This window comes from Engraulis encrasicolus, chromosome 21 (assembly GCF_034702125.1).
Source record: "Engraulis encrasicolus isolate BLACKSEA-1 chromosome 21, IST_EnEncr_1.0, whole genome shotgun sequence".
Lineage (NCBI taxonomy): Eukaryota > Metazoa > Chordata > Actinopteri > Clupeiformes > Engraulidae > Engraulis > Engraulis encrasicolus.
Window position 1 is genome coordinate 27,608,575 of NC_085877.1, and position 26,499 is coordinate 27,635,073.

Sequence of the window (26,499 nt, forward strand, 5' to 3'; positions counted from 1 at the left end):
AACTCTGTATGTGCAAACAAAATGCATTTACGGAATATCCAAATATCCCATGTGTAAGATGGTCTAAATCTATACATTTTAACACATGTTTATTACAGGATATACAGTGCCCTCCATTATTATTGGCACCCCTGGTTAAGATGTGTTTTTTAGCTTCCAATTATTATTATTTTTTTCTAAATAATATGGGACCTTAATGGAAAAAAAGAGAAAAATCCAACCTTCAATACAAGTGCATTTATTCAGTGGGGAAAAAATCCCACATAAAGAAATAATTATTTGACATCAAATAATGTGTATCACAATTATTAGCACCCCTGTTGTTAATATTTTGTACAACCCCCTTTTGCCAACAAAACAGCACATAATCTTCTCCTATAATGTTTCACAAGATGGGAAAAGACAGAAAGAGGGATCTTCAGCCATTCCTCTTTGCAGAATCTCTCTAAATCATCCAGAGACCTGGGTCCTCTCCTCTGTACTCTCCTCTTCAGCTCACCCCACAGGTTCTCAATGGGGTTGAGGTCTGGGGACTGAGATGGCCATGGGAGGAGCTTGATTTTGTGTCTGGTGAACCATTTCTGTGTAGATTTGGCCATATGTTTAGGGTCATTGTCCTGCTGAAAGACCCAGTGACGACCCATCTTCAGCTTTCGGGCAGAGGGCAACAGATTTTGATTTAAAATGTCCTGGTATTTCAAAGCATTCAGGTGTCACGTCATATTTATACCCCAGGGAAACAGGAAGTGATGAATTACTAATTAAATGTTCCTACATACTCTGGTAAACTTTGTAAACTACTGTAGAAATGACAGAAATGCTTCAATTATATTTATTTCCTGGGAATTGTTAAGGGTGCCAATAATTGTGGAACAGGTGATTTAATGAAAAAGAATTATTTTTTAGTCAGGGATTTTTTTTATTTTCCTACAATTCATTTGAGTTGAAGGCTACATTTTCCTAAATTTTTCAGTGTGACAGTATTCTTCTGCAATAAACACTGAATTTATTTTAAGGCTTTTAACACATCTCAACCAGGGGTGCCAATAATTATGGAGGGCACTGTATAAGCACATTAAAGTGACAGAAATGAAAAATGTAAAATTTCTAAAAGCTAAATACAAGGCATACACACCGCCTTATCTAGGTATTATCGTGGATAATGGTACATTGTCTTAAGGTTAAAGCAACACCTATGTATGAGTGAGGCTGTGTACATGCATGGTGTGGAATGTTTACTCATGCATTGAATCTCTGATGGTTTGGAATACTATATGGTAGCAATACGCTTTTGAATATTTACAGAATTTTATGATTCATGGAATAATTAAAAAACAAAAAATAAAGTCAAAGCCCACACCATTTCCTCATGGGACCTTGTAATGGAAGAATTGTCTAAAATGTTGTCAATGTCTGTATTTTAATTTGTATTACTTCTTTTTCTTTTCAAACTGTGTATTGTATGAGCCAAGTTTGCCCGCTGTATAAAGTTATGCTTTATGTCTTACATTTTTACATCTGTCTGATTAATAAAAATGTTAATCACAGAAAAAAATTATGGAAAGAAAACAAACGTCTTTACTAAAGGGTTCTTCTTAATGATCCAATTACACCAGGTAGGCAACGCAAGACCTCTACCTCAAGGCGGCCTTTGTAAAGAACATTGAAACGATAATAAGCATGAATGCAAGGTGCATATTATTTTATTATTGTGATTCAGAAAAGCAACAAACATAAATAGATAACTATTCACACTTATTTAGAAAATACAGAAATAGTTCACCATAGATTTAGAAATGTTTTTTTTTTTTTATCTCAAATAAACTCAAGTTTTACCCTTCATGCAGGTCAGGACCGAAATCTCAAATTAATGATCAAAGTACCGTCACCCTCATCGTCCCCCTCGTCATCATCCTCCTGCACAGTGTACAATAAATGTGGCCTCATATCATCTGTCAAATTCTCTTCCTCCTCCCCCTCTTCCTCTTCTAACTCCTCCTGCTCCTCCATGTCCCCCTCCTCCTCCCCCTCTTCCTCTTCTAACTCCTCCTGCTCCTCCATGTCCCCCTCCTCCTCCTCCTCTTCCTCATCTTCCTCCTCCTCCTCCTCTACGCCCTCACCATCCTCCTCTTCTAACTCGTACAGATCATCAGTTGACCAATTGTTGTCCCCGTCGTCTTCCTCCTGTCCGGGAAGGTATTCCTCGGCTTGCTCTTCGTCACCCATTTCCTGTACTTCAAACTCCTCTTCCTCTTGCTCTTCCTCAGCAGCTCCATCTGGTTCATTTTCCAGTTGCTCTTCATAGTGCATCGCATCTAAGTAAAGTCACACATTAGCAAAGGAAAAAAGGAACAAAAGTATTTCGGTAAACGTTTTCTCTGCATGGCTTTCCTGACTCAACCTGACTTGTTATTGAGTGAGCTTTTGGCTTTAATGAGGGCTTTGTCTTCTTGTTTTAAAGAGGCACGTGCACCTGATAAGAGCTACACATTCACAAATACATTTCATTGATGTGTGTATGCAGGGCTATAAATTAACTTTTTCCACCACCAGCCAATTTGGCTAGTAGACACACAACTCACACAAACACAGCATGCCTTCAACACTAATGTCACACACATACCAGACTTTCAACATACACTAGCCAAACACACACACAAAACAAAACACTGCAAAACCTCATATCCCCTACACAGCATCACTTCACACAGTGGGCCAAATACCATGGACAATGCGCAGAAGAGAGGGGAAGGGAAGAAGAGATGAAGGGAGGAGAAGGAGACGGAGAGGAGAAGGATAGGAGAGAACACCCGCACGCACGCACGCACACCTACGGCTTCTGACGACAACGACACTGTTTTGACAGACAGCTGTCCTGTTCCTCCACTCACTCAAGCCGTTTGCGGTCCACCAATACTCTATTTCACCGTCACAACAGTTACGCTGCTATTACTTGCATTCATCGACACATACAGTGGTGCTCATATGTTTACATACCCCAGCAGAATATACGCTTTCTCTGCGATTTCTCACGAAATATGACGGATTACACAAAACCTTTTTTTCACTCATTGCTAGTGACTGACATTAGATATTTATTAGCAATATTCTGTGTTTACTCTTTCAAAAGCATGATCACAACCCAAACTACCCAAATTACCCTGTTCAAAAGTTTACATACCCTAGTTTCTGATGCTGAATATGGCCCTGTTTAACATCAAGGACCGCTCTAAATTGTTTGTGGTAGTTGTGGATAAGGCTCTTAATGTTCTCAGATGACAAAACAGCACATTCTTCCTGGCATAATGGTTATTTCCTATAATATCTTTGGGTGTCTTGCTGGAACCTCACATTTGAGGTTTCCCCTGAGTGGCTCAATGATGTTGAGATCAGGAGAGTGAGATGGTCACTCAAAAACCTTCATTTTATTCTTTCTGAAGCTAATGATGGGTTGATTTGGCTTTCTGTGTCAAAATATTGTCATGTTGGCACTGTTGGAATTTCAATTCAGAAATTCAATATGAGGGGTTTGTTTGGAATCAAGCCAATGGGCAAGGGAATCATTGTATTGCAATGATCATTGCAAGGGAAATTGTTCAGGAGGCATAGGACAACCAAAAAATAACTTCAGGTGAAATGTAGGACAACATGAAAAAATGTTTTAAACTGTACAGGAAAGAGGCACTTGAGGAAAGATGGGCTGTTGGGGGTCGCCAGGAGAAAGCCATTACTACAAAATGCAAACATGTTATTTTGCATATGATACACCAAATAGCATAGTGAGAAGCATCAGAATGCATGTGACAAAGTCATTTGGAAAAATTAGATCAATATGGAACTTTTTTCAGACACTATTACCAGTACCATTTGGAGAACAGTCAACGGAGCCTATGATGAAAGTTACACCATCCCTTCTGTGAAACATGGTTATGGACCACTGATGTCATGGGGACATTTGAGTTACAAATGCACTACACTTTTGGTCCATACTCACAGAATGATGAATACATTGCCCAGTGAAAAATACTGGAGGAAACTTGACACTCATCAGCCTAGAATCTGCACATGGCCCATTGTTTGGACATGCCAACATGACAATATTTCAGCGCAGAAAGCCAAATCAACCCGTCATTAGCTTCAGAAAGAATAAAATGAAGTTTTTGTGCGACCGTCTCACTCTTCTGATCTCAACATCATCGAGCCACTGAGGGGAAACCTCAAATGTGAGGTTCCAGCAAGACACCCAAAGGTATTATAGGAAACAACCATTCTGCCAGGAAGAATGTGCTGTTTTGTCATCAGAGAACATTAAGAGCCTTATCCACAACTATCACAAACAATTTGGAGCGGTCCCTGATGTTAAACAGGGCCATATTCAGCATTAGAAACTAGGGTATGTAAACTTTTGAACAGGGTCATTTGGGTAGTTTGGATTGTAATCATGCTTTTGAAAGAGTAAACACAGAATACTGCTAATAAATATCTTAAGCCAGTCACTAGCAATGAGTGAAAAAAAAGGTTTTGTGTAATCCTTCATATTTTGAGAGAAATCGCCAAGAAAGCGTATATTCTGCTGGGGTATGTAAACATATGAGCACCACTGTAACCTTGCTTTAACCACTGCCACATTCTTTTTTACTTGACCAAAACCTACAAAACCGAAGTAATCCGCGCAAGTCCGTGAAAATATTGAAAATATTTTATCAACACTAGTTTCAGCGCGCGGGTATCAAACACGCAGCCAATGGATGCGAGACTGCGTTATTGTGATTAACGGTCAGCCAATGGGTGTGGGCTACATCATGATGGTAGGACTAATGTTCATAGGTAATGTATGCAACGTTTTAACGTTCATCAGACGGCAGCTACAGATCTGTGCGGGCAGCTGTTTAACGTTCAGTCGGGCGCGCGCTACCGGCCAATTTGACTAGTGGATGATTTTTTCTACCAGCCAAAATGAATTTTCACCCGCATTTGGCGTGTTGGCGGGCGTTAATTTAGAGCCCTGTGTGTATGTATGTTTGCCTAGAAATGCACAATGCAGTAAATGCCTGAACCAGGGGACCATTCCATCATTGGCGCTGAATTCAGCGGCGCTTACGCGCAAAAGTGGAGTTTCAACTAACAGCAGCTTAAACTTGAGGCAGACGCCGTTCCACCACTGAGGATCAGCTGCGTCTTGGCTAGTTTCACTTCAGCCGCGCTCATCAAAGCTGGCGTTGCGCTCGTGCACGTTGTACATGGGAAGTCCATATCGACGATTGTCGAAAATGCGATCATGTTGTAGACTCTGGCATGCCTTGTCAAATCAAGTCTTTATCAGAGATGGTAGGCGACCATCTGTAGGGGAGCGGTAACGCAACCGCACTTTGATTGAGAGACCAGCGTTCAATCCCCACCATGCGTAATGACAGATCATAACTCAATTATCAAAGGGAGAGTCTCGTCCGAACCTTGACTGCCATCATTTCAATGCGCAAAAATAAAATGCTTGCATCATCTAAGGTGTTTTAATTTTATCTTTCAGAAGAATTTATTTTATGATAAAAGGCATAGACTGGGTAAAACGTTAGGCAGAGATAATTGAATCATTGCAATGCAAACTCCAAGCGTAGGCATCTGCAAGGTGGTTGTGAAGACGTTTTTTTTTATTGCCTATGTTGAAAATAGCCTAAAGGTTTACATTTAAGGTAGGCCTATTGGTAGACCTATTGCTTGACAGCAAATGAAGCCAGCCACGAAGCGAGATCAAAGGAGAGAATAGGCAAACGTATAAAGTTTTCATTTCTAACATGTCGCCATGCAAGACTTGAACCTGGGACAACCACTTGTTACGCAGCGCACCTGCCCACTGTGCCATTCACGTCTTCAGAGTCATGGAAATAATTGTCCTATATCATCTTGGTAAATAAACACTATAAATGTTTTTTAAAATGTGCTGATTATCAGAAATCCCTCGAAATGAAAGACAATGGTAACTATTGTACTATTGTACTATTGTACTATTGTTTTTACTGGCATGATCACATCATAGACTATTAAAATAGAGTGACTGGTTCGCTTTGATCTCGTAAAATGATGGCGGGAATCAAGCGGAACGTGCCCGTTGTGACAGCTGTTTCCTACAAGTTCATGTTTTGTGCAACACTGATTCATTTAGCCTGGTGTTAAACCTGGGAGCTACCAGGTTAACGTTGGAGCATAAATTACCGTGGCAACTCAGCTGAGTTTCAGGTTAGCAAGGCTGATGGAACGGATCTCTGTCTAAAAATAGCTTAGTTTACCGACTTGAGCTCGGATTTGGGGTTACCGCCGTTGATGGAATGGTCCCCAGGCCCTACGCTAAGCCTGAAGAGCAAGTACATAGTACACAGGGTTGTATGCTTGATTAAACAGCATCTATGGTACATAATGCCACAGGGACCAGGGACTAAACAGTTTTTTAAACTGTGCATGCACACAGTGTACACACGTATCTGAACTCACAGATGGCATCGATGAGTCCTTGGCCGTGTCGCTGCAGGACGTTCATGAAGTCCACCATCTTGACCTCCATGTTGGAGGCCAGGGCCAGCCGGTCTACGCCGAAGTGTCCGGAGAACAACGGCCGCCTCAGGAGCCGTTGAATCCTACATGAGAACAAAAAAGTAGGCCTTGTGTCATTATGCACAGTAGAAAGAAATATAAAGCAGCTCCTTCAGAAAAAAAACAATACTCCCCATTTCTGGAAATGAGCTCATTTTAAATCTCCCTCTTAGTTAAATGGTTGAGTTTTCCCTTTCTCCTGTATTTCCAGACATTATTCTAGTGATATTAATTCTAGTTCCAAGCTAGCCAGCTGCTAGCTGGTCCCATATGATTAAATTATCTCTTCTATGTAGTTTGGAGGAGGTAGATTTTGGGTTGCCAAAAAATGGCCGAGTATTGCTTTAACAGAGCACACAGCAACACACATCCCCCCGCCCCCCCCACCCACAGACACCACACACACACACACACACACACACAAATGAACCTACATAAACCGGATGGATGCTTACCTGTTTCCAGTAGAGTCATACTCCTTTAGGCAGGAAAGACAGAGAATTACATATATTAAAAGGTGCCAGACAATACCATTAACAACAATGATGGTTGATGAATGGACGTTGCTGGTCACTCCCACCCAAAGACCTTGTAAAAAACAGTTAGGAGTTGAACACACTTTCTGAAAACCCCTAGACATTCACATACTCAAGCATACATACATACACACCTTGAGGAAAGCAACAGGGTCACTCTCATTGGCCAGGATGAGCAGGTCACGCCTGATGTCCATCAGTTGTGACTCCTCGCGGTGGATCCAGGCCAGAGTCTCCCCCTGCTGGTCGTGTTGAGCATTCCCAGCAGAACTCTCAGCACCGTCTCCATGGTGAGCACTAGGATTACAGCACAGGTGGAATTTAACATCACAACGTGGGACCTTTTACCAGCCAAGGACCAAAAAAAAATGTTCTCCACAGTTAAATATTTTATGTTCAAACTCTGACAGCCATTTTGGCTAGTGCCAATTGCCCCCCTTGTGTAAAGTAGATCATCAAGAGAATTTAGGGCTCTAGCATTTTTTCTAGATCAAACTCATTGCACAGATCCAACACAGAAGCTCACTACTGCATACATTGCACAGACCAAACATCATACATATACTATACACATAAAACATAGGACAACCTACAGTATAACATACAACAAACATACACCACTAATCTCAATACATACAGTGAGTGCGTGTTCCCATGGGGGGTGGTAGTGCCACAAAAGCTGCGGGTGGTCTCGCGCAGGACCGTTAGCAGGCTGGCTATCTGTCCTTGCAGCGCATTCCCCAGCTCACTCACGCGGAAGTCAACGTCGTCTTGGAAGGCCTATGTTAGGAAAATACAGATGGGGTTATTCTGTGTCAAATCAGACACTTTTTTGGGCCAGAACGCCACAGATTTTCATGAAACTTGGTATGCCTTTTTTAGTGATGAAGCGAAGCATTGAAGCAGGTAAACCTTATTTGAAAAGCTCTTTTCTGGCTCTACACATTACACAATCATGGAAAGCAACAAATCAACATTTGTGCTCCCAAAAGCTCTGAACTGAGTAAAATGACTTTAAAATTATTCTGTTGAGTACTATTGGGTAAATTATTGACATGGGCCAGTTTTGTTGTTTTTTTATGTTGAGATTTTATATTTTGATGTATACGTCATTAAAATCATAGTAACTCATTTTCAACAACATTACTGCGTTTTTTTCCTTTGTGTGTGTGTGTGTGTGCGCGCGTGTGTGTACAGTACAGTACAGTACAGTGTGAGACACAACTAACCTTGTTCTTTTGCGTTTGCTCATGATAATCCTGCAGTGTCTTTTCAACCTTGTTAATCTTTCTGGCCACAGTCTGGAGATTCCTTTGCACAGAAGCCTATGGTGAAAACAAAAAGACAAAAAAATCATGTGAAAGGGAGGGGAAGAGGGAAGAACATCGGTCATATCTATGGAGCAAACAAACTAAACAAAAGGACTTAAAGAATACAGAAAGCAGTAGGGGCGGGGTAGCAACTGTCATGGCAGCTCCCTTTGTTTCCACATGATCAGGTGACTGTCGTGGGGCCCCTGCATGCTCTTCACCACAGTTCCATGCTACTGAGCCCAAGCTAAACACAGAAGCTTCCACTGCTACATTATGCGTGTTTGAAACTTATTATCCAATTCCTTTAAAAAAAAAAAAAACATTTTTGAGGGCCTTTTTGCTCCTTTATTTGGCAGGACAGTGGAGAACAGACAGGAAATGGAAAGGAGCTGGGATAAGGGTTGGGAAATGACCCAGCCTGAACCTAAACCTGGGTCCTCATGGGTATTGCAGCCCATCCATGATACACTGTGGCAGTGCATTCATGATCCAATATCTAATCATCACACAGCACTTTCAATGCATATTGTTAACATTAAAAAAAACAAGCTGGTGTAGTATGTTTTTGTCGTTTTGTTTTAGTTCAGGTGCATGTGACAAACATTTTGACAATAAAAGCATGTACGTACATTAAGGTTTCAAATATTTTCATTTTGGATACATCTAGGGGTGGTGACAGACACTAGGGCCTTGGTAACACGTATGCAGATATTTTTACAAACAGATATTTTGATCCGGCAAAGTGGATTTTTTTGAACACTCAATTTTTTTTAAATGTAGGGATATTTCTTACATGTAAACAAAAGGCTCAAATGGATGCATTTACAACAATATCCACATACTGTACAGTACAGGTAAACATGGGGCCTATACTACAAAGCTGGTTCAGGATAAGTTAAGGTTAAGTTAACATACTGTCACCACCTATGAAATGAAGGTAAAAAGCAATCCCCAACATTACCTTTGTGTCCTTCAGGACAGCATCCAGCGGCCTGATGGTGTGGTGGCTGTGCTCGCCCCCCAGGCAGGCGCCGCACAGGCACATGCGGTCCTTCTGGCAGTAGTGGCGCAGGGGGAGGCCGTGCTGCGGGCAGCGGCGCAGGCCGGGGTGCGGGCGGCCGGGGGCGCGGTGGGGCTCCACCAGCAGGTGGTCGCGGAACGCCGGCAGCTCCAGGTGCGGCCGCAGGTGCTCGGCGCACATGGACACCTCACACTTCAGACACGTCCTGACGGCCAGGCCCGGCGGCGTGGCGCCAACGGCTGAGGAGCAGGAAGAGGAGACAGAGGAGGAGGAGGAGGAAGGGTTGAAGGAGTCCCGACCACCATCACCACCCTCAGGTATGGGGCGACCTCTGGCAGAGGAGGTGGAGTGTTGTGATGAAGAGGGTAACGACGCGTATACGCCTATGCTTGGGCCACTCGACCAGTCGCCTGCGGTCTCTGCCGGTGGGGGGCAAAAGTCGCAACGTGCCCCTGGCCTTGCACTCTCACCACCATCTCCACTCTCGCGCTCATGCTCTCCCAAGAGCCCCTGCAGGTTGGCTCCTCCATTGTGTTCCTGGTCCTCATCTTGCTCCTGCTGTTCCCTTCTCTGCCGGTAGTGGTCGGCGATGTTGGCCAGCTTGAAGTTGCGCCGGACGACCGTGTTGGGATGGGTGTGGCGGCGGCACTCGGGACAGCAGACCCGACCACGTAGCAAAGTGGAAGAAGAGGATGAAGATGAGGAAGAGGCTCGGGAGCCCCGGCCGTTGTTGTCTCTCCTGCCGGCCCGCTGGAGGTTCTGCAGACACGGCAGGCAGAAGCTGTGGCCGCAGGGCAGCTGGTGCGGGTCGCTGAACAAGTCTAGGCACACGGCGCATGTCAGCTCGCCCTCCAGCATCCCGGAAGACTCGTGCTGCTGCTGCCACAGCGCCATCTAGGGACAGGGAAGGTGAAAGAACAGTGTTACACATCAGAACACTGTGCACACACACATGGGAAAGCACAAGGGAAAAGGCAAACCCTAAAGGTGCAGCAGACAGAACTCCAAACATATCTCATTGGCTGCTGAAAAACAATTTTACACATGACCAAGTGCTAGTCAAGGTCACCACATCAGCAGAATGACAGAAAGCAGAGGGGAATATCTTAAACACACACACATCGTCTCATGTTGTGCCCCCTACTGTAAAAACTGGACTTGGAACTGGAATGTTACTGGAAATGACAGTCAATATTTAAGGCTGAGAGGTATTAGGCATTCAAACGCTCAAAGAAAGACACCCCCAAGCTTCGCACAGGAAATGTTATTAGTAGGGTAGGCCTATTTGCTAGGGGATTGGTGGTCCTACCCAGGCAGTGGTGATTAACCGGATAAAAAGGGAGGTGAGGGAAAATAAACCAAGATTCTAAAAAAAGGCGATACAGAAGAAATGAAGATCACTGGAGTGTGGAACCCAGCCATTAATCACAATCACTGTTGAAGCAAGTCGATGAGGAGAACGAAAGGGAAAGCGCAATTGGAACTGGTGGCATGATATTATGGAATTGCGGTTATTCCGAGTATATAGCGCACTGAATAAATCTTGGCTTGGGTCTGCCACAGAAAGATTAAAAAAAAAACATTAACATGCATCAACCTCTACACATGCAGACAGCCCCTCCACTTTAGAAATAAGCAGGCCATTTCTTGGACCTGTAGCCTATTCGTGGAAAATAAAAAGGGGCGAATGGAGTCTAGAAATGTCTCGATTTGTGCTAAAAGCCAACACAATGAACGCATCGCCATCAACGGTAAATGGACAGTTGACGGGTAACATCTATAAAATGTAGGCATACAATAACGATGCATTAGGTTGGCCTACTGGTAAATTTCAAAACTTTATGTTGGCCTACCTGAAAACAATGTGTCAATTAATTTAACGGTAGGCTACATTTAACACAGTCACAAACTGTTCTTTCAAACTTCCGTACTCTCGTTGTACCATTAACGCTTATCAGATAAATCTCCTTAAAATCCACCAAAACTCGAAACACATCAGACCAAACGCACTACTTTCGTCGTCATTCGCAGTCTGTCTACTCACCGTTTGGCTTCTCGAGAAACGCTGTCTTCACTTTCTGGTAAATAGTGTGGTGTGGTGGTTACAGACTAATCCTGTAAGTGAGTGTGATTTCGATGAACTGCACCTGTGCCCACAGTTAGCCTACTATTCGTTACCTTTAACTTTAGGCTACCCCTGTCCACGCGCACATGATAACCAATGCGCCAACAAAAGTGTTTGGGCATCCTACAGGCTTTTTACGCACGAGGGCACTGTTGTCCACACTAGCAGAAGAGTGATGGATAGAGCACGCAGGGTGGGGGAATACATTATTATTATCATTACACCCTTTGTACGTTCCAATATGCGACCTTGCGTCCTCCACCTGTGCTTGTGGCCTCGTACGAGGAAGTAATATGTCGTGATGACATCACTGACAGCATTATATTTCAATATCTCGCAAAAGTTCAATTGTAAATTTTCTCATTTTCAAACAGGATAGTAAATGACGAATAGTCCCCCCAAAAATGTTTGACTTGGCTGACAGCAGGGAAACTTAATTCTTTTCTCCACAAAGGTAGGGCATCTGCAAAACGTGAGGCCAGTCTACAACCCTAAGTGGAGGACGCAAGGTTGCATATTGCAATGCAGACCAAGTTGGTTGCGTTATTGGCGCCCTCTCAGTTAGTTTCTTTACTTTAATTCTTGAAATTGGTCATTGCGTAGTAGATTTCAGTCACCCAGTTGGAGATCCTGGAGATCCTTGAAACGTAGTTCTGACATGGGATACATGACAAAAAACAAAAAGATTTAAATGTTGTGTGCAGACATCTCAATCAAAACCCTGGTTTAGCCTTCTACACTGAACAGTCCAGGATCCAAAAGCCATATATCAGCCGAACCTGGCTTGGTCAGTTAAAGTGTCTTTTTTTGTTTTCTTTGTTTGGAGGGGTTGCTGTTTGTTGTTGCCCAGGGTGTACCCCTTAAAATACCAGAGGATGCCCAGTGATTCCTTGCAGGCTTTCCTGATATTAAGTCTTTTGTATTGGATATACTGCAGACAACTGTTTTCTGACCCCCTCATGTTATGTCCACCAAATACGCCAATACATACTAACTTTTGTTAGTTTACATGATGTGATGTGTTCAAGAACTAGTGGTGAGGCATGGTCATCGGTGGGCAGTGGGATGGGGGCTGCATGTTTGGGGGCAGAGCATTTACCCAAAAACCTGTCATTCCTATTCAGGATGTGCACAATTTTTCTTCTCCAACAGTAGCTAGCAAAGGAGGCTATAAAGTAATGGGGATATACTGAAGGTATCAGTAAGCTTAGATGCCATTACAAGGTAATAAAAAACTTTATTTTTTCAACAGGCCTTGAGGTAGGCTATTTAATAGGCTACCTCAGGTCAGTAAGTCAGTGTGTGTCTAATTAGTGGGGCTATATGTGTGTTTACAGGTTTCAAATTTACACCTAATACAGTAAGTAAACAAAGATAAACATAGTAATGTTTCAAAATAAAATGTTTTTTTTTTTAATGTTTCACTTTATTGTAAGATTAGATAGTGTGTTTACAGTCACAATATACTTCTACTAAGTGTAATCCAGGCTTAGGCCTACCCCTATTACAAATACCATCAACACCTAGTAAAAAAGAAAGAAAGAAAAAAAATAAAAAAGGGAGAAAGAGCAAAAATAAAGAAAGCACACAGAATAACACCTTTTGCAAAATAATGTTGTGTGAAACAACTTCATAATGGTTGTGTTTTTGGAGTGTCTTTAAGTCAATATCACATTAGTGTCACACAGATTTGCACGATTTACAGAGCATGTAAACTTATGTATTTCACAGAGAACCACTTTGCCTCGCTATAGTTAGCACATGTAGGCTATATAAAGACAATGAAAAACAATGTTGGTAAAATATACCTCACTTTTGCCGTCAGATCAGTTGAGGTAATACAAAATTAGATCTAAAATGATCAATGATCTAAAATATCAACTTGACCCGTATGAGGCTTCAGAAGCAATTGATGTTTGACGCATGAGAGCTGATATTTTTCTTGCATTGAAGGCCACTGGACCTCTGATGGTAAATCCTAGGTAGAAGGAAATAGGACCATCTTTGCAGAACATTTCCTTATTGTAAAGCTGCACAGCAATTTTGTTGTTGTTAAGAAATGCAAAGACTTTAGGCCTCTCCACAGCTCCCTGGATACGCTCCAGTTTTCCCAGCCTTTCACATACATCCCTCTGGTCAGGCATGGCTCCCTCCTCTACTGCATTTGGTTCATTCTGGGCTCCTTTTTCGACCTCCCAGGGCTTAAGAGATAGCTCACTCAACGTTTGCCAGCCACTCGTGGACTTCATGTAGAGTGGTACCAGGTGGCGAGTGCGGAAGTACTTCTCGTACATGTTCTCGTAGGCCTTTTCCATCTTCAGCACGATGTCACAGAGCTCTGGGTCACCAATGGTCTGAAGCAAGCCCAGGTGGTAGAACTCGGGACTTTGTTTAGAAGAATGCCTTTCAAGGAACTCCTGTAGATCAGCCATCGTTGTAATTCCATCTTCCTCAGGGTCAGCTGTTCCTGCTTTACCTGCATCCTCAAACGTCATATTCAAAGCCTTTGGTGTTGCTCCCACATAATTTCTGAAGCACCTGTTTGCACATTCTCTGATGTAAGCTGGGTCTTCCCTCCCAGGGTCACCTTGGGAGTAGGTAAGATATTTTTCAAAGAAGTCAAACCTTTTTTGAACGTCACCCTGAAGGTTCCTGATGAGACGACGGTTTTTACGGTTGAGTTGTAGGTCCAATGATTTTGAAATCTCTTTGGAACAAGTCAGAATGTCTCTCCAATCGCTATTGATCTTCACAAGGCTCTCGAAAATCTGCAAGGCTACCTGCAGGTATGCCAACTTCCCCCAGCTGTTGAAGGTGGGTGCAATGTTTGCCGTTTCATCCCTCACTTTTTCGTCTGTCTCCTCCATCTCAGCAGCTTTTTCTTCCTCTTGAAAAGCATCGAGAGCCAGGCGACCTAAGCGCAACACATCAGAGTGGGTGTACGTCTGTCCTCTCACAAAATGAATCAAGTGGTGTTTATGAACTTGTCCCAGGGTGTTCATTATGAATGAGTTATCGGGGTGTCTTCTGATGGCTTCTCTAGCAAAATATTCAGCTTTTTTGTAGTCACCGTCTTTTATTGGCTCTCGTTTGTTGACTGTGAGGTAATAACAACGTGCTAGAGCTTGGGGAAAGATTGGCCGTTCCCGGAAGACCCCACAGGCCATGCTCAGCAGCGCTGTACTCATATGGTGTCCCTCCTTGTCGATGATGTGTTGAATTAGTTTGGGAAATTTATTTTTCTCCTCACTTTTTGCATCAGTTTCTCGCATGGTGAGCATTGTTTTTGCCATTTGCATCAGGTGATGTGACTCGGCCTCTGTGCAGAAGTACTCCAGAAACAGAGAGGTCACTGCACTCATTCGTACCTCATAGTCTGTAAATATTGCAACACATTTAGTGGCAATGTGTGGATGGGCGATGCATACATATTCCACACCTTTCTCAAAGCAGCGGTATCGAACTACGAATTTGGAGAATTTTCCCATCTGCTGGTCGAAAGGCAACGCTCTGTCACTGGGACTCAATCGCAGAAACTCAATGCACTGATCAAGCAGAAGGTAAGAGCCAGGGGCAAACTTGCTGATCAATGTAAGAATCGCAAAGAGCTGGTCTATTCGTGGTCTGTGCTTTATTTTCGGAGGGACAATGGCTTTGCATGTATCCGCAATGTATTCTTGATCAAAATCACCGGTAATGATGTTAAGACCATGTAACGTTTCTGGCTGAAGTTCTTTATAATGGTTGGTAATATCCCTCTGATGTTCTTGGAAGTTTTTCCTCTCCTCCATGCCGTTGTGCACTTGAAGGTTTGCATGCAAGGTGACTGTATTACCACGGTTCTCCTCTGCCAGTGTAGTTTTTCGGACACAGTTCAGGATTATAACAGGAACGGTGCACCTGTTGTAATTCAGCTCATCAATAAGTCTCCTTTTTAGATGTTTTGCTAGGTTGTCTCTGTGCACGTCAACGTTGTCAAGTAGCAGAAGCACAGGCTTTCTTCTTTTCTGTCCTGTCTTTTGCTCTGTCAATTTCATGACGTCTTTGACAATGGCATTTCGTTCAGTCATCGCATCCTTCAGCTTTGCACACCGAAACTCTTTCCTTAGATCCCATAGAACCTGCATTGCCAATGTAGAGCCTCCACTGCCTGGCTTATGGAATAGATTAACCATGGACACAATTCTTCTGTTTGTGTTGCTTTTCTCTATGAGGGCTCTGACATCTTCATAGCCATGTCTTTTCACAAATGGCAGATTATCCTTCTCTGATAAGTGGAAATTCACCCACTGGGGAGGAGCGCCCTTGTAGAAGTTGGCTTGGATGAGAAGTGCATCCTCTTTGTCAAACACTACATCCTCAAACTGATCCGATTCAATGATATTTAGGGTTGAATTAGATGACATTTCTGTGTTCTTAGTTATTAGTTCTCCTCTAGAATGAACTGTGTACAATTTCTGTCCTTGATGTAAGATTTTACTTTGATACAGTTGTTGAGTTTCAGAATCGTCACAAAGTCTGATGTCGCTGAAAGACATAAAGGTAAAGTACCAATTAATATCATGGACGATTATCATTATTATTATCCTTTATAACAGTAATAATTATTGTTATAGTATTCAGATCATTTTTTGTTTTGCTGTACTGCCTTTAATATTAACCAATATGTGTAGCAAAACAGTGGTATGAACACATTTTGGCACCCAATATGAGATCTCACCGTAAATTGCTTTGAGTAAAGTTCTTAGAGTATACTGTATAATGTAGCTAAATTGCAAAAGAAATGTAAATGTTAAGAGGGTTTTGCCAAAGATTAGGCACCCTTTTAATTTTATGGTTCCTTCAGCGTTTACTTTTCACAAAACAAAAGGTCATTGATGGGTAACACATGCAAAGGCTTTGTGCATTCATTATGCTGTATCAGTCATACAGTTTTCAGGTGAGACTGAAATAAATAAATAGTGTTATCTGACCATAACAGCGGAGGTGTGCACTCTAAATATGCTATTAAATCTGGCTGATGGTGCATCCTTGCGGGCGTGGCTAACTAACATTTATTTAAGTTGAGGGCCTAATTTTCTGTTTTCTTTCTTTCTTTCTTTCTTTCTTTCTTTCTTTCTTTCTTTCTTTCTTTCTTCTTTTTACAAAAAAAAAAGAATGTTCAAGAATAAGTCAAAACATTAATGCTGTGCCGAGTTTGGAGTTTCCAGTAAGGACAGTGATTGTGTTGCACTGATCAAAATTCAAGGAGTTCATTTAAAAGCACAAGCAGGCCTACAATGTCTTGGTGGCCACACCAATCATGAAATCTTAACATCATTGAAAATGTATGAATTGGTTTGATTTGAAGCAGGTTGTCTCATAGGCAGACAGGTAACCTGCCTGAATTGGAGGTGTTCTGGATACATTTATTGGCAACAATTCAGTAGTACCAGACTGTTGGAATGGTCTGCTTCTCATTCTACTTCATATTAATGGAGTACCTTCTTTGGTTTGCCCAGCCCATACTGTACAATACATATATAAACATACCTATTTTTGTTTAAATCCACATTAAATATTTTCGGTTGGACCTCTTAAAATGATTTCACAACTTAAATGTTTCGCTTTCCTTAAGGGTTAATGATGTGTGGTGTTATGTTAAAATGAAGTTACTTCAAAAGCTAATCAAGAGATAAACAGATGTTATGATTTTCCAAAAGGGTGCCCAAAATATTTCATGCCACCAAGCACGCACAGTACATGCTTCAAGGTAAAAAAAACAAAAAACAAAAAACAATTGACACAACATTTTGATCATGTTTCTTTCATTACAGTGAACAGGTAGCTCCTGAAAACGACATGCCATCAGTTATATAGGTATAGACAAAATTCCTACCTATTTTAACATGCGGTTATATTCCACACAACCCTTCGCTCGTCAGTACCTCAGGACACAGCTCATCCCTTTCATTCATCCCTTTCAGAGATTCGGGCCATTCTAATGGGTGCATGGTTTGTTTACGTCGTCACGGCCCGAGGGTGCCTGTTGTCAGTGTAGAGTTCCTTTGGGACACTAGGTGTCTCTCTTTCTGTCTCTGCTTCTCTCCTGCTCTGTTTGGCTTTCAGGTGCTGCTGCTAATTGGGCAAGCTGATCTGCTGCTGGTGGAGACCGGCCTTAAAAAAAGCACACCAGTGCATTCAATGAGTGCGCTGCAATATGCGACTTTGAGTGCATCTTAATATGGGACCTTGCCTCCTCCACTTGCCTCCTCCACTCGCTTCTCATCATGATGACATCACTGACAACAGCATTATATTTCAATATCTTGCAAAAGCTCAATTGTAGAGTCTTTTTCTCGTGTGCAATTGTTATGGTGAATGAAAAACAGTCCCTCAAAAGTTGTTGTGTCTAGGCTGACAGCTGGGAAACTTTATCGTTTTCTCCACGGAGGAGGGGCCAGGAGGCGGGGCGAGGAGACAAGCGCAAGTGGAGGAGGCAAGGACGCATATTAAGATGCACTCTTTGCCTCCTCCACTTGCGCTTGTCTCCTCGTCCCGCCTCCTGGCCCCTCCTCCGTGGAAAAAATGATAAAGTTTCCCAGCTGTCAGCCTAGCCACAACAACTTTTGAGGGACTGTTTTTCATTCACCATCCCAATTGCAAATGAGAATAAGACTCTACAATTTAGCTTTTGCAAGATATTGAAATATAATGGTGTTGTCAGTGATGTCATCATGACATATTATTTCCTGGTACGAGGAGACAAGCAAGTGGAGGAGGCAAGGTTGCATATTGCAACGCACTCTCTGTCTCTCTGTGGGTGGATTCCAATCTGCAAACTTCTGTCCTCCCTTGCTCACTTTACTTGTGACCTCATGATGATGTCACTGATGACAGAAAATTAATTCAATATCTTGCAAAAGCACAATATCAATGTCAATTTCTCATTTGCAATTGGTGAATGAAAAACAGTCCCCCAAAAGTTGTTGTGGCTAGGCTGATTGCTGGGACACGTTATTGTTTTCTCCACGGAGGCGGGACGAGGCCACATGCACAAGTGGAGGACGGGAGTGTGCCTATTGGAATGCACCCTCTATCTGTCTGCCCACCTGTGAGAGCTAAACGAGAGGCCCACGCTGTAGTGGGCTGTAGGTTTGGCTGAGGTGGATCTGTCCCCACTCTGTCTGTCCCTTTCAGTTTGGGGTTTGGGTTTGTTTTGCGGTTGAAGAATAAATCATTTTAAACGTTACCCTCTCATCTGTCTCCTCTGTGTCATGGTCTTTAGCCAACATTTAAAAACAATGTCATAATAAACTCCAATTGTCATCTCAGAAGTTATACATCACCAGACATCTCACAATACAGCACCAACTTTTGAAATTATATTTTTACTTTGAAAAAAGTATATAAAAAACTTGCCCCCATTTACATGTCCAAAAGGCCTGAACAAAATAAGAAATGCTGTGATGTCAGGGTAGCGTGAGCAATACAACTGCATGTTGAAATTGTCAGGAATTCTCTTAAAGTTAACTAAACGTTACTGCATTTCCTATTCAATCATCATTGTGTCATCAAGTGTCTTATGCATTGTAATGAAGTTTGCTACGCAGCTAATTACAATAATTAGCTGCGTAATAAATCTTACCTTATTAAGTCGTCTTCTTGGCACAGTAAGGACAGATGAACTGATGCACCATTATTTATACCAAGCTGGGTGAAGAGGCGTGTCTTCCAGCAGCAAGATAAGTTTTGTTTTCCCACGTACTGAGAAATTATAGTAAATGCTCAAGTGTATAACTGGCTTAATCACAGTCACAGAGTAAGGCGTGCAGTGAAAGCTCCTTTTACCTACAACCTGTAGGATTATACACCCCACCCCACCCTCAGCGGGAGAATTTCTTTAGTTAGTTTAGTTCCTTTACGTAGTGAAGTTTCTTTAGTTTTTTTCAGTTTTTTTGTTTGCAGATTGTTTTTTTTTCTATTTGACATGTCCCCTATAGAAATGTGTGTTTGTTTTTGGAAAATATATAGGCCTACTATACTGTATATATACTAGTAATAATATATACAGTACAGTACTATATAGCATACAACCATCTCATTTATATCATAAAGCTTATGCAACACGCTGAGCCAGGTCCTGTATGCGTCATTCCACTTTGCTTACCTGACAGACAAAATGTACCTATCTGCTGCTATTTTAATCCAACCTGCCCATAGGCAATCAAGTGGATGAAGAGGATACTACCTGTGTGACTTATTTTTCAGGTCATGAGTGCCACCTTGTTCATGCCACTCATACAGAAGGACTACTCCTCCACATGTATTGTCTTTATCTTAGTTGATTCATTTAACATGAAGGTGTAGTCAGCTGTCCATTCATTTACACACATTCAAGCACTCACAAAAGATGCGTGTGTCATAACACTTTCAAGCTGGAGAAGAGGCTTCACAGTAAATGGAAAGAAAAAGCTTGATGACATTACCCGTCTTCATGATTTCACTCATCAGTGAGCTATACAGAATGAAACCTGGCCTAGCATGATGAAATAGCTAACCATTAGTTTGCATAAATGCACTTTGAATGTCAGGTGCCCTGAATCCTTGCCCATTGCATAGCAATTGGCGGGAACTGGATTCATGAATCATGGCCATGTAGTGACATTCATATCACGAAACGTGTTTGACGCACATTTGTGGGTGTGGAGATGCTATGTTACGCATGACGTGTGTCTTGATCTTCCTTCTCTATTGTTATCATCTGCAAACCTGTTGACTGAGGCGTCTTGGAATGTTTTTGTTGTTGTCAGAACTCACATCATAAAATGACCAATTCGCTGCGGGTGATTATAATAAGCACTGGAAGTATGTTCAGTTTTGTTTTCCTACAATATCTCTGTTTCTTGTCAACTGCCATTCATTAGCTTGTCATGCTTACAGTAAAGTAAAAATGTGTCACATCCACTGAAGTGAGACACGGTGGCCTAATGGTAAAACAGTTTGTTTTGAGGTCAGGGAGTTGTGAGTTTATATCCCATAGAAGGAGCCAGAGTCTGAGTGGCAGGTTTGAGTCAGGTGTATTAGTTTGGGAGGATGTTAAAACCCCATTCACGTAGGAAACAAATGAGCACATTAGACTTAGAGTTCTTTATTGTCCATTAACCTTACATGAAATGGAAAATTTGCTTTGGTAGTGGTACAAAGACACATAAGGCAAACACACATCAATCACACATCAACTTAATAAAGAATAAAATATACGTGTATAAAAATGATAAGATAAAAACTGTGGAATAAAATCAAATCCCATTAGTAGTCTGTCCAAGTCACTCATTTGAATATTAAAAATCATTTGCAATTTACCATGCTACCGCTAAAGAAGTGCACACAGAGCAGTCTACACTCTCTTGCTATACACTGTGTTACTATATAACATTTAATATTACCATACTACTGCTAAAAGGGCAGCACAAAGAGCTTATCTACTCTCGGTTACTATAACCACTGCCCTCGTGCCCTCAGTCCGGCAATCTCTGCTGAAGTGTCTTTGAGCAATACATCTCAGTCCAATCAATGTGTCCTACAGATTGCAACCTGCAACCTGTTACAATTGTGTGCCGTTCCATTTACATGTACAGTAAATAGTGAATGAAATGAAGGCAAGAAAGGGCCAAGTGGTTTGGAATGATGCAAAAGTACTTCAAGTATTCAAGGATTCAAGGATATTTATTTGTCATGTACATAGAGACACTTTCGTGTCACTTGTAATGAAATGCATGGCCGGTGCAAAACAAGTGTGAAGAAATAAAATAAAAATAAAAATAAAAGGTTTTTTACTTTTTGTGTATATGTCTTTCACGGCAGGCAGAGGTTGACGAATACAGCGCTCAGCAGAGCGCACTATCCTTTGTAGTTCTTTCTGTTCACGCACTGTGGCATTTCCGTATCAGGCGATGATGGACCCTGTTAAGATGCTCTCCACTGCTGAGGAGTAAAAGGCTTTTAGGATGGGTGTGGAAACTTTGAACTTTTTGAACTTCATTTCCTCTGAACTGTAAACATGTTGGAATGTCAGCAGGCGTGAACCGTACCATGACACTGTGCTACTCCCACTGACAGGTGACTGCAATCATTTGATCTTGGACTTCTATTGTCCATTAACCTTACATGAAATGGAAAATTTGTTTTGGTAGTGGCACAAAGACACATAAGGCAAACACACATCATTTGATCTGTACTATTCTCTTTATTTTTGTGGCTATATGCATTGTAGATTTTCACAGTCATCAAAAGAGATCATCAAAACTGTGCATGAACACAAATAGAACTAGAAATGCACTCAGAGAGTGCAGGACTCGGCCAAGGAAGCTGTTTGATAGAACATTTGACTATGTTTGACTAGTCTTTCTGTCTTCTTTTTGTGAAGTTAAAGACTGGAATGTCAACATTTGCCCTGTCCCGCAATTCAATTTGTCTAGATTTGTACTAGCAATGGTGAAGAATCTTTTTAAAGACAAATCCTGGTTCCGGTTTGTGATTCGGATCACCACCAAAATTTAACTTGTTCCTTTAGTCATTTCCAACAACTCCACAAAGTTTCAGCCAAATCCTTTAATAAGTTTTGAGTTATCTCGCTAACAAACAACGCAACGCAACGCAACGCAACGCAACGCAACGCAACGCAACGCAACGCAACGCAACGCAAAAACACAACCACCTTGGTGGAGGTAAATTGTGTTTAACAAAAAAATCAATTCTCGTAGTCCAAAAGTTTACTTGGGCATATGTGGGAGGCTTAGTCATGGCAAATGATCATTGACAACATCACCGGATCGAGTATGTTTATCAGCACTGAGTTCTCCCAACAGCTCCACACCATTCTCTTTATTCAAGTTTCACTTATTTTTACACTCTCTGTCCCTGAGTTTGAAGTATAGTCATTTTCATATCAGTCGTCAGCACAAAGACAAAAGAAAACACAAATACGCTTAAAGATTCAAATGATATCATTAGTAGGCATGTGCTGTATGGCGCTCGATACAGACAGACAAAAGCAAAACCTTTTTTGTTTGTAGAGTATGGCAAACTGTGATGGTTCCGCAATGGCACTGCACTGCACCCCTCTGGTGCGCGCGCCCTCTTGAACACGGATATAGCCTTAGTTCTGATCATCCACTTCAGGCCTCTTTGCTAGCAGAGACTCCCTAATAACCAGCACACACAGAAGAGGGTCGGTGAGAAGCCTCAAGCACACAGCCGGGTGAATGACCGTCATGGCTGCCTGCAAGCCACTGACATATTTCTCAATAGACGCTGCCTGTGGCGATAAAGCCTGGGCCAAAACAAATGCAAGAAACGGGCCATACAGCAGGACAAAGCTACTAGCAGCAATGGTAAGCACTGTGTAACCGTACCCACTCTCCTGCCCAGTGCTGTCAGGTTTAAAGGGTGGGCAGCGTAGTGTGATGATGCACGTGAGAATCAGAGGTATCGCTGCCAATAAAAGCCATGCGAAAGTAACACCTGGCGAATGGAGGAAATCGTCGACATATAGACACAGCAGCAGAAAAGTCGCCTGTGCGGCAGATGCGACAACAGCGAAGACTCCACAGCGTCCACTACGTTTCAGGGCGCTGCTCCTCACCAGCGCCGCCTCCAGCGCCACCATCTGGTGCAGATGAGCGCCGCAGAACTTGACGCGGTAGAAGAGCACGAAGACAACCCCGCTGCGCTGGGCGACGGGCGAAAAAAGGTACGCCACCATCGCCGGGCTCAGCAGCGCCTCCAGCAGGTCGGTGAAGAGTAGTGCGGTGACGAAGGACCATGATGCCTTGCTGCTGCTGCCACAACTGCCACTGTTCGGAGGCTGTTGACGTTGGTGGTATAACCGCACTAAGCGCAGAGCCCACACGGACATCGGAAGACCCACACACATGCAGGTGATCAGGAAGATGGCGTATCGGATGTTGTAGCTGCCGTCGCTTTGGGTGTGGTCCATGATGATATGCTGACTGCTGCCCAGGCTACACAAAAAAGAAAGATCAGGTGATTTTTAAAAAAAATCAAAGACGCTATACTTGCATTACCCTCCACACATTTCAATTGAGCTTACTGAATGCCCCAAAAATGCAAAACCTTTAGACCTTAGACCTAACACCCACCATTCGAACATGTTCACTTCACAGTAGTTTTCTCAGGTCATAGTTTCATGTATACAGATATTATTGAAAACGGATATTTTTGCATCCACTTACGTATTGTGAAAGGTGCGTTTTAGAAATTGTCACAATGTGTAAACAAAAGCTCCAAAGAGATTTAAAACAGACATATCCGTATACATGCAAATAGGGTCTGTTAGAATCAGAGACAGGGCCGTAACTAGACATTTTCAAATACTGAGGTCAAATACTGCACGCTGTACTGCTTACTGTACATTTAGAATGCTTCAAACACCTCAGTCAAACGCTAAGTTTGCTTTCATTAATCACTGCCTTGAGGATAGATGGGAGTGACGTATACAGACTGCATTTATCATTGTTGATCATACATTGTTTTCATCATAGATCAATTTTGCATTCCTAAAAAAAATACCTAGGACATGACCTCTCTGTCCTCAATGGTAGTTACGGCCATGAGAGATGCACATTCTTAATGACACTACAGATAATAAACTACAGCAGCATTGATTATGACCACACTTCATCCAATGTAGGTTAGTAACCATAAAAATGTTTATCAAGAAAGCTAGTACACAAATTTAAACCATGACATCAGACTAAGACACTAGTGGCTCTTACCTATGTATGTGTGAAATGTATGAGTTGTTGATTTGCTGTTTCTTTATGGTCTGAACATAAAGTTTGACAGAAGTAGTTGTGCAAGTAGACGTGGGTGTGTTGCTGCTGGTGTGCTTGTTAGCTTTAGAGAGTGCAGTCCTGTGCCTGACCGCATCTATTTCTGCCTCCCTGGCCTGGGCTTGCTTCTGCTTTAATACACCTGCTACTTTCATCCTCTTTGCAGACTACAAACATTTATTAAAAAAGGACAGGTGTGTGTGTGTGTGTGTGTGTGTGTGTGTGTGTGTGTGTGTGTGTGTGTGTGTGTGTGTGTGTGTGTGTGTGTGTGTGTGTGTGTGTGTGTGTGTGGTAGGTTGGGGGTTGGGGGTTGGGGACTGAGGCTTGAAAGTCCACTGCACAAGAATGACTTAAATGGGGGAAGAAACAAAGGGTATTATGTGAACATCTATGAGCACAAGGAGAAGGAACCAAACATTGCTGAGAAATTTTCTTTGTCATCCCTGATGGAAATCTCTAATTCTCTGTAGTAGCAGCCTTCAGAGGCATTGTTGACCTTCTAGAGTGTATTCTGTGACAAACAACACAAAAAGGAAGTATTCAGGGACATCATTTCTTGGTACAAAACAACCAACAAAAATAAAACAACATATTTTTTTTTCCATTTCACCTGAAACTTAGTCACACTGTTTGAATGGAATTTGCATCCGATGTTGGGTTATAAAGCATAATTCCCCACCGTTGAGGAGCTGTTTCCATGTAGCAGGACATTTTTAAATGTGGATATTTTTTTCTCCTGGTTACATTGGTTTTGGCCTTCCGTTTCCACGTTGCAGATATTTAAAATCCAGATATAAAAAAGCAGGCTTTAGAAAGTGTCTATTTTGAGGGCTGAAGCGCATTTGTTACAATGGAGGATTAATTTTTATCCACATGTTGCATTTACACCTAAACAGGAGAAAAAAACACCCTGCTAAAAAATATCCTGCTACGTGGAAACAGCACCTGAGAATCTGAGATTAGTGCTAGAATACTCCAGATGTTTCCAGTAGGGTGCTGTCCATGGTCCTTAACTGCTTTGGCGGTCCAGGGCCCTTCACTGCATTGGCTTAAGTTTAAGGTAAAACTGTGGTGGGGGACATGGTTCGATCAAGAGGTGAACATATTCAGACAAAATTTGATCACACAAACTTCCAAGATCGATTGTGATTATCAGAACAGTTAAATGTCATGAAATGATCTAACTGACTAACACAGTGAAAAAGATTTACAAAAGTTTTGATTCATTTAACTTTACTACCCAAGGCAATAAAGAACCTTTATAGATCACTACAAAAACTGATGAAATAGTTGACCATGTCTGAGATTGAGAGACAAGGTGGCCCAATAAATCTTCTGCAACCCACAAGTGAATCCCCACTGAGTCTTTGGACAGCACTGGTGTACAACACTGCCCTCCTCTGAGATTGGCACAGCAGCTGCGGGTCCAGTGGTGCTGCCCAAGGCTCTGGAATAAATAGGCCCCATTGGCCTGAGCCTGGGGAAAGCTGTGCGAGTCATTTTTTTAAAGGAGCTTTTTTGCCTTTATTGACAGGACAGTATGAGATGCTGACAGGAAGCGAGTAGGAGAGAGATGAGGGAGGACTGTGAAATGACTCCGGACAGATTCGAATCCGGGTCCCCAGGGGCATGCAAGCCCAAATGTGCGGGGCTTAGCGCGTTGCGCCACAGCGCCACTCTGAGCCAATGTTTAGAATAGATCAAGAGGTGGCGTTTCTCTCTTCTGCACTGGTAAACTAAATATCACAGAAACTCTATGATAGGTATTGCTATGGTGGATTGATGTTTTGGTTTTTAAGAATCATTTCTTCATCATCGTCAAATTATGTCCAAGGTTCTGAAGTAAAATGGCAGCATTGGCTTGTGCCTGAGGAAAGCTGCAGGAACCAATCACTATCAAGAGGTGGCACGGATTCAAGAACTGAAAAGTCTGCCAGAAACATGTATCTCACTGTTGCCTGAACACACGCTGATCACGATGAGTATGCTGATCACACTGACATTGGCACTGAAAAGCTGCAGATGGTTCTAACGGAGCGCTACGCTACCCTCTGCACTGGAACAATTAGGCCCCACTGGCTTG

General features: G+C 42.4%; 2 protein-coding genes across 3 annotated transcripts; both read right to left on the minus strand.

Moving 5' to 3' along the window:
* Positions 1-1,685: 1,685 nt before the first annotated feature.
* zgc:92594 (uncharacterized protein LOC436996 homolog) lies at positions 1,686-11,636 on the minus strand. The gene is made up of 8 exons (XM_063187291.1): positions 11,500-11,636; positions 9,396-10,349; positions 8,351-8,446; positions 7,759-7,901; positions 7,256-7,418; positions 7,041-7,063; positions 6,487-6,629; positions 1,686-2,315 (listed from the first exon to the last, which is right to left on the minus strand). The coding sequence occupies exons 2-8, from the start codon at positions 10,347-10,349 to the stop codon at positions 1,849-1,851; spliced, it is 1,989 nt and encodes a 662-aa protein (XP_063043361.1). The 5' UTR covers positions 11,500-11,636; the 3' UTR covers positions 1,686-1,848.
* Positions 11,637-13,053: 1,417 nt separating this feature from the next.
* sb:cb1081 (sterile alpha motif domain-containing protein 9-like) lies at positions 13,054-19,220 on the minus strand. Of its 2 annotated transcripts, none has more exons than XM_063187293.1 (2): positions 19,208-19,220; positions 13,054-16,107 (listed from the first exon to the last, which is right to left on the minus strand). In XM_063187293.1, exon 2 carries the CDS (start codon positions 15,984-15,986, stop codon positions 13,458-13,460), a length of 2,529 nt encoding a protein of 842 aa, XP_063043363.1. In that variant the 5' UTR covers positions 15,987-16,107; positions 19,208-19,220; the 3' UTR covers positions 13,054-13,457. The 2 variants fall into 2 exon arrangements, with proteins under 2 accessions (XP_063043363.1, XP_063043362.1); XM_063187292.1 differs by lacking the exon at positions 19,208-19,220 and adding an exon at positions 17,508-17,904.
* Positions 19,221-26,499: the final 7,279 nt, after the last annotated feature.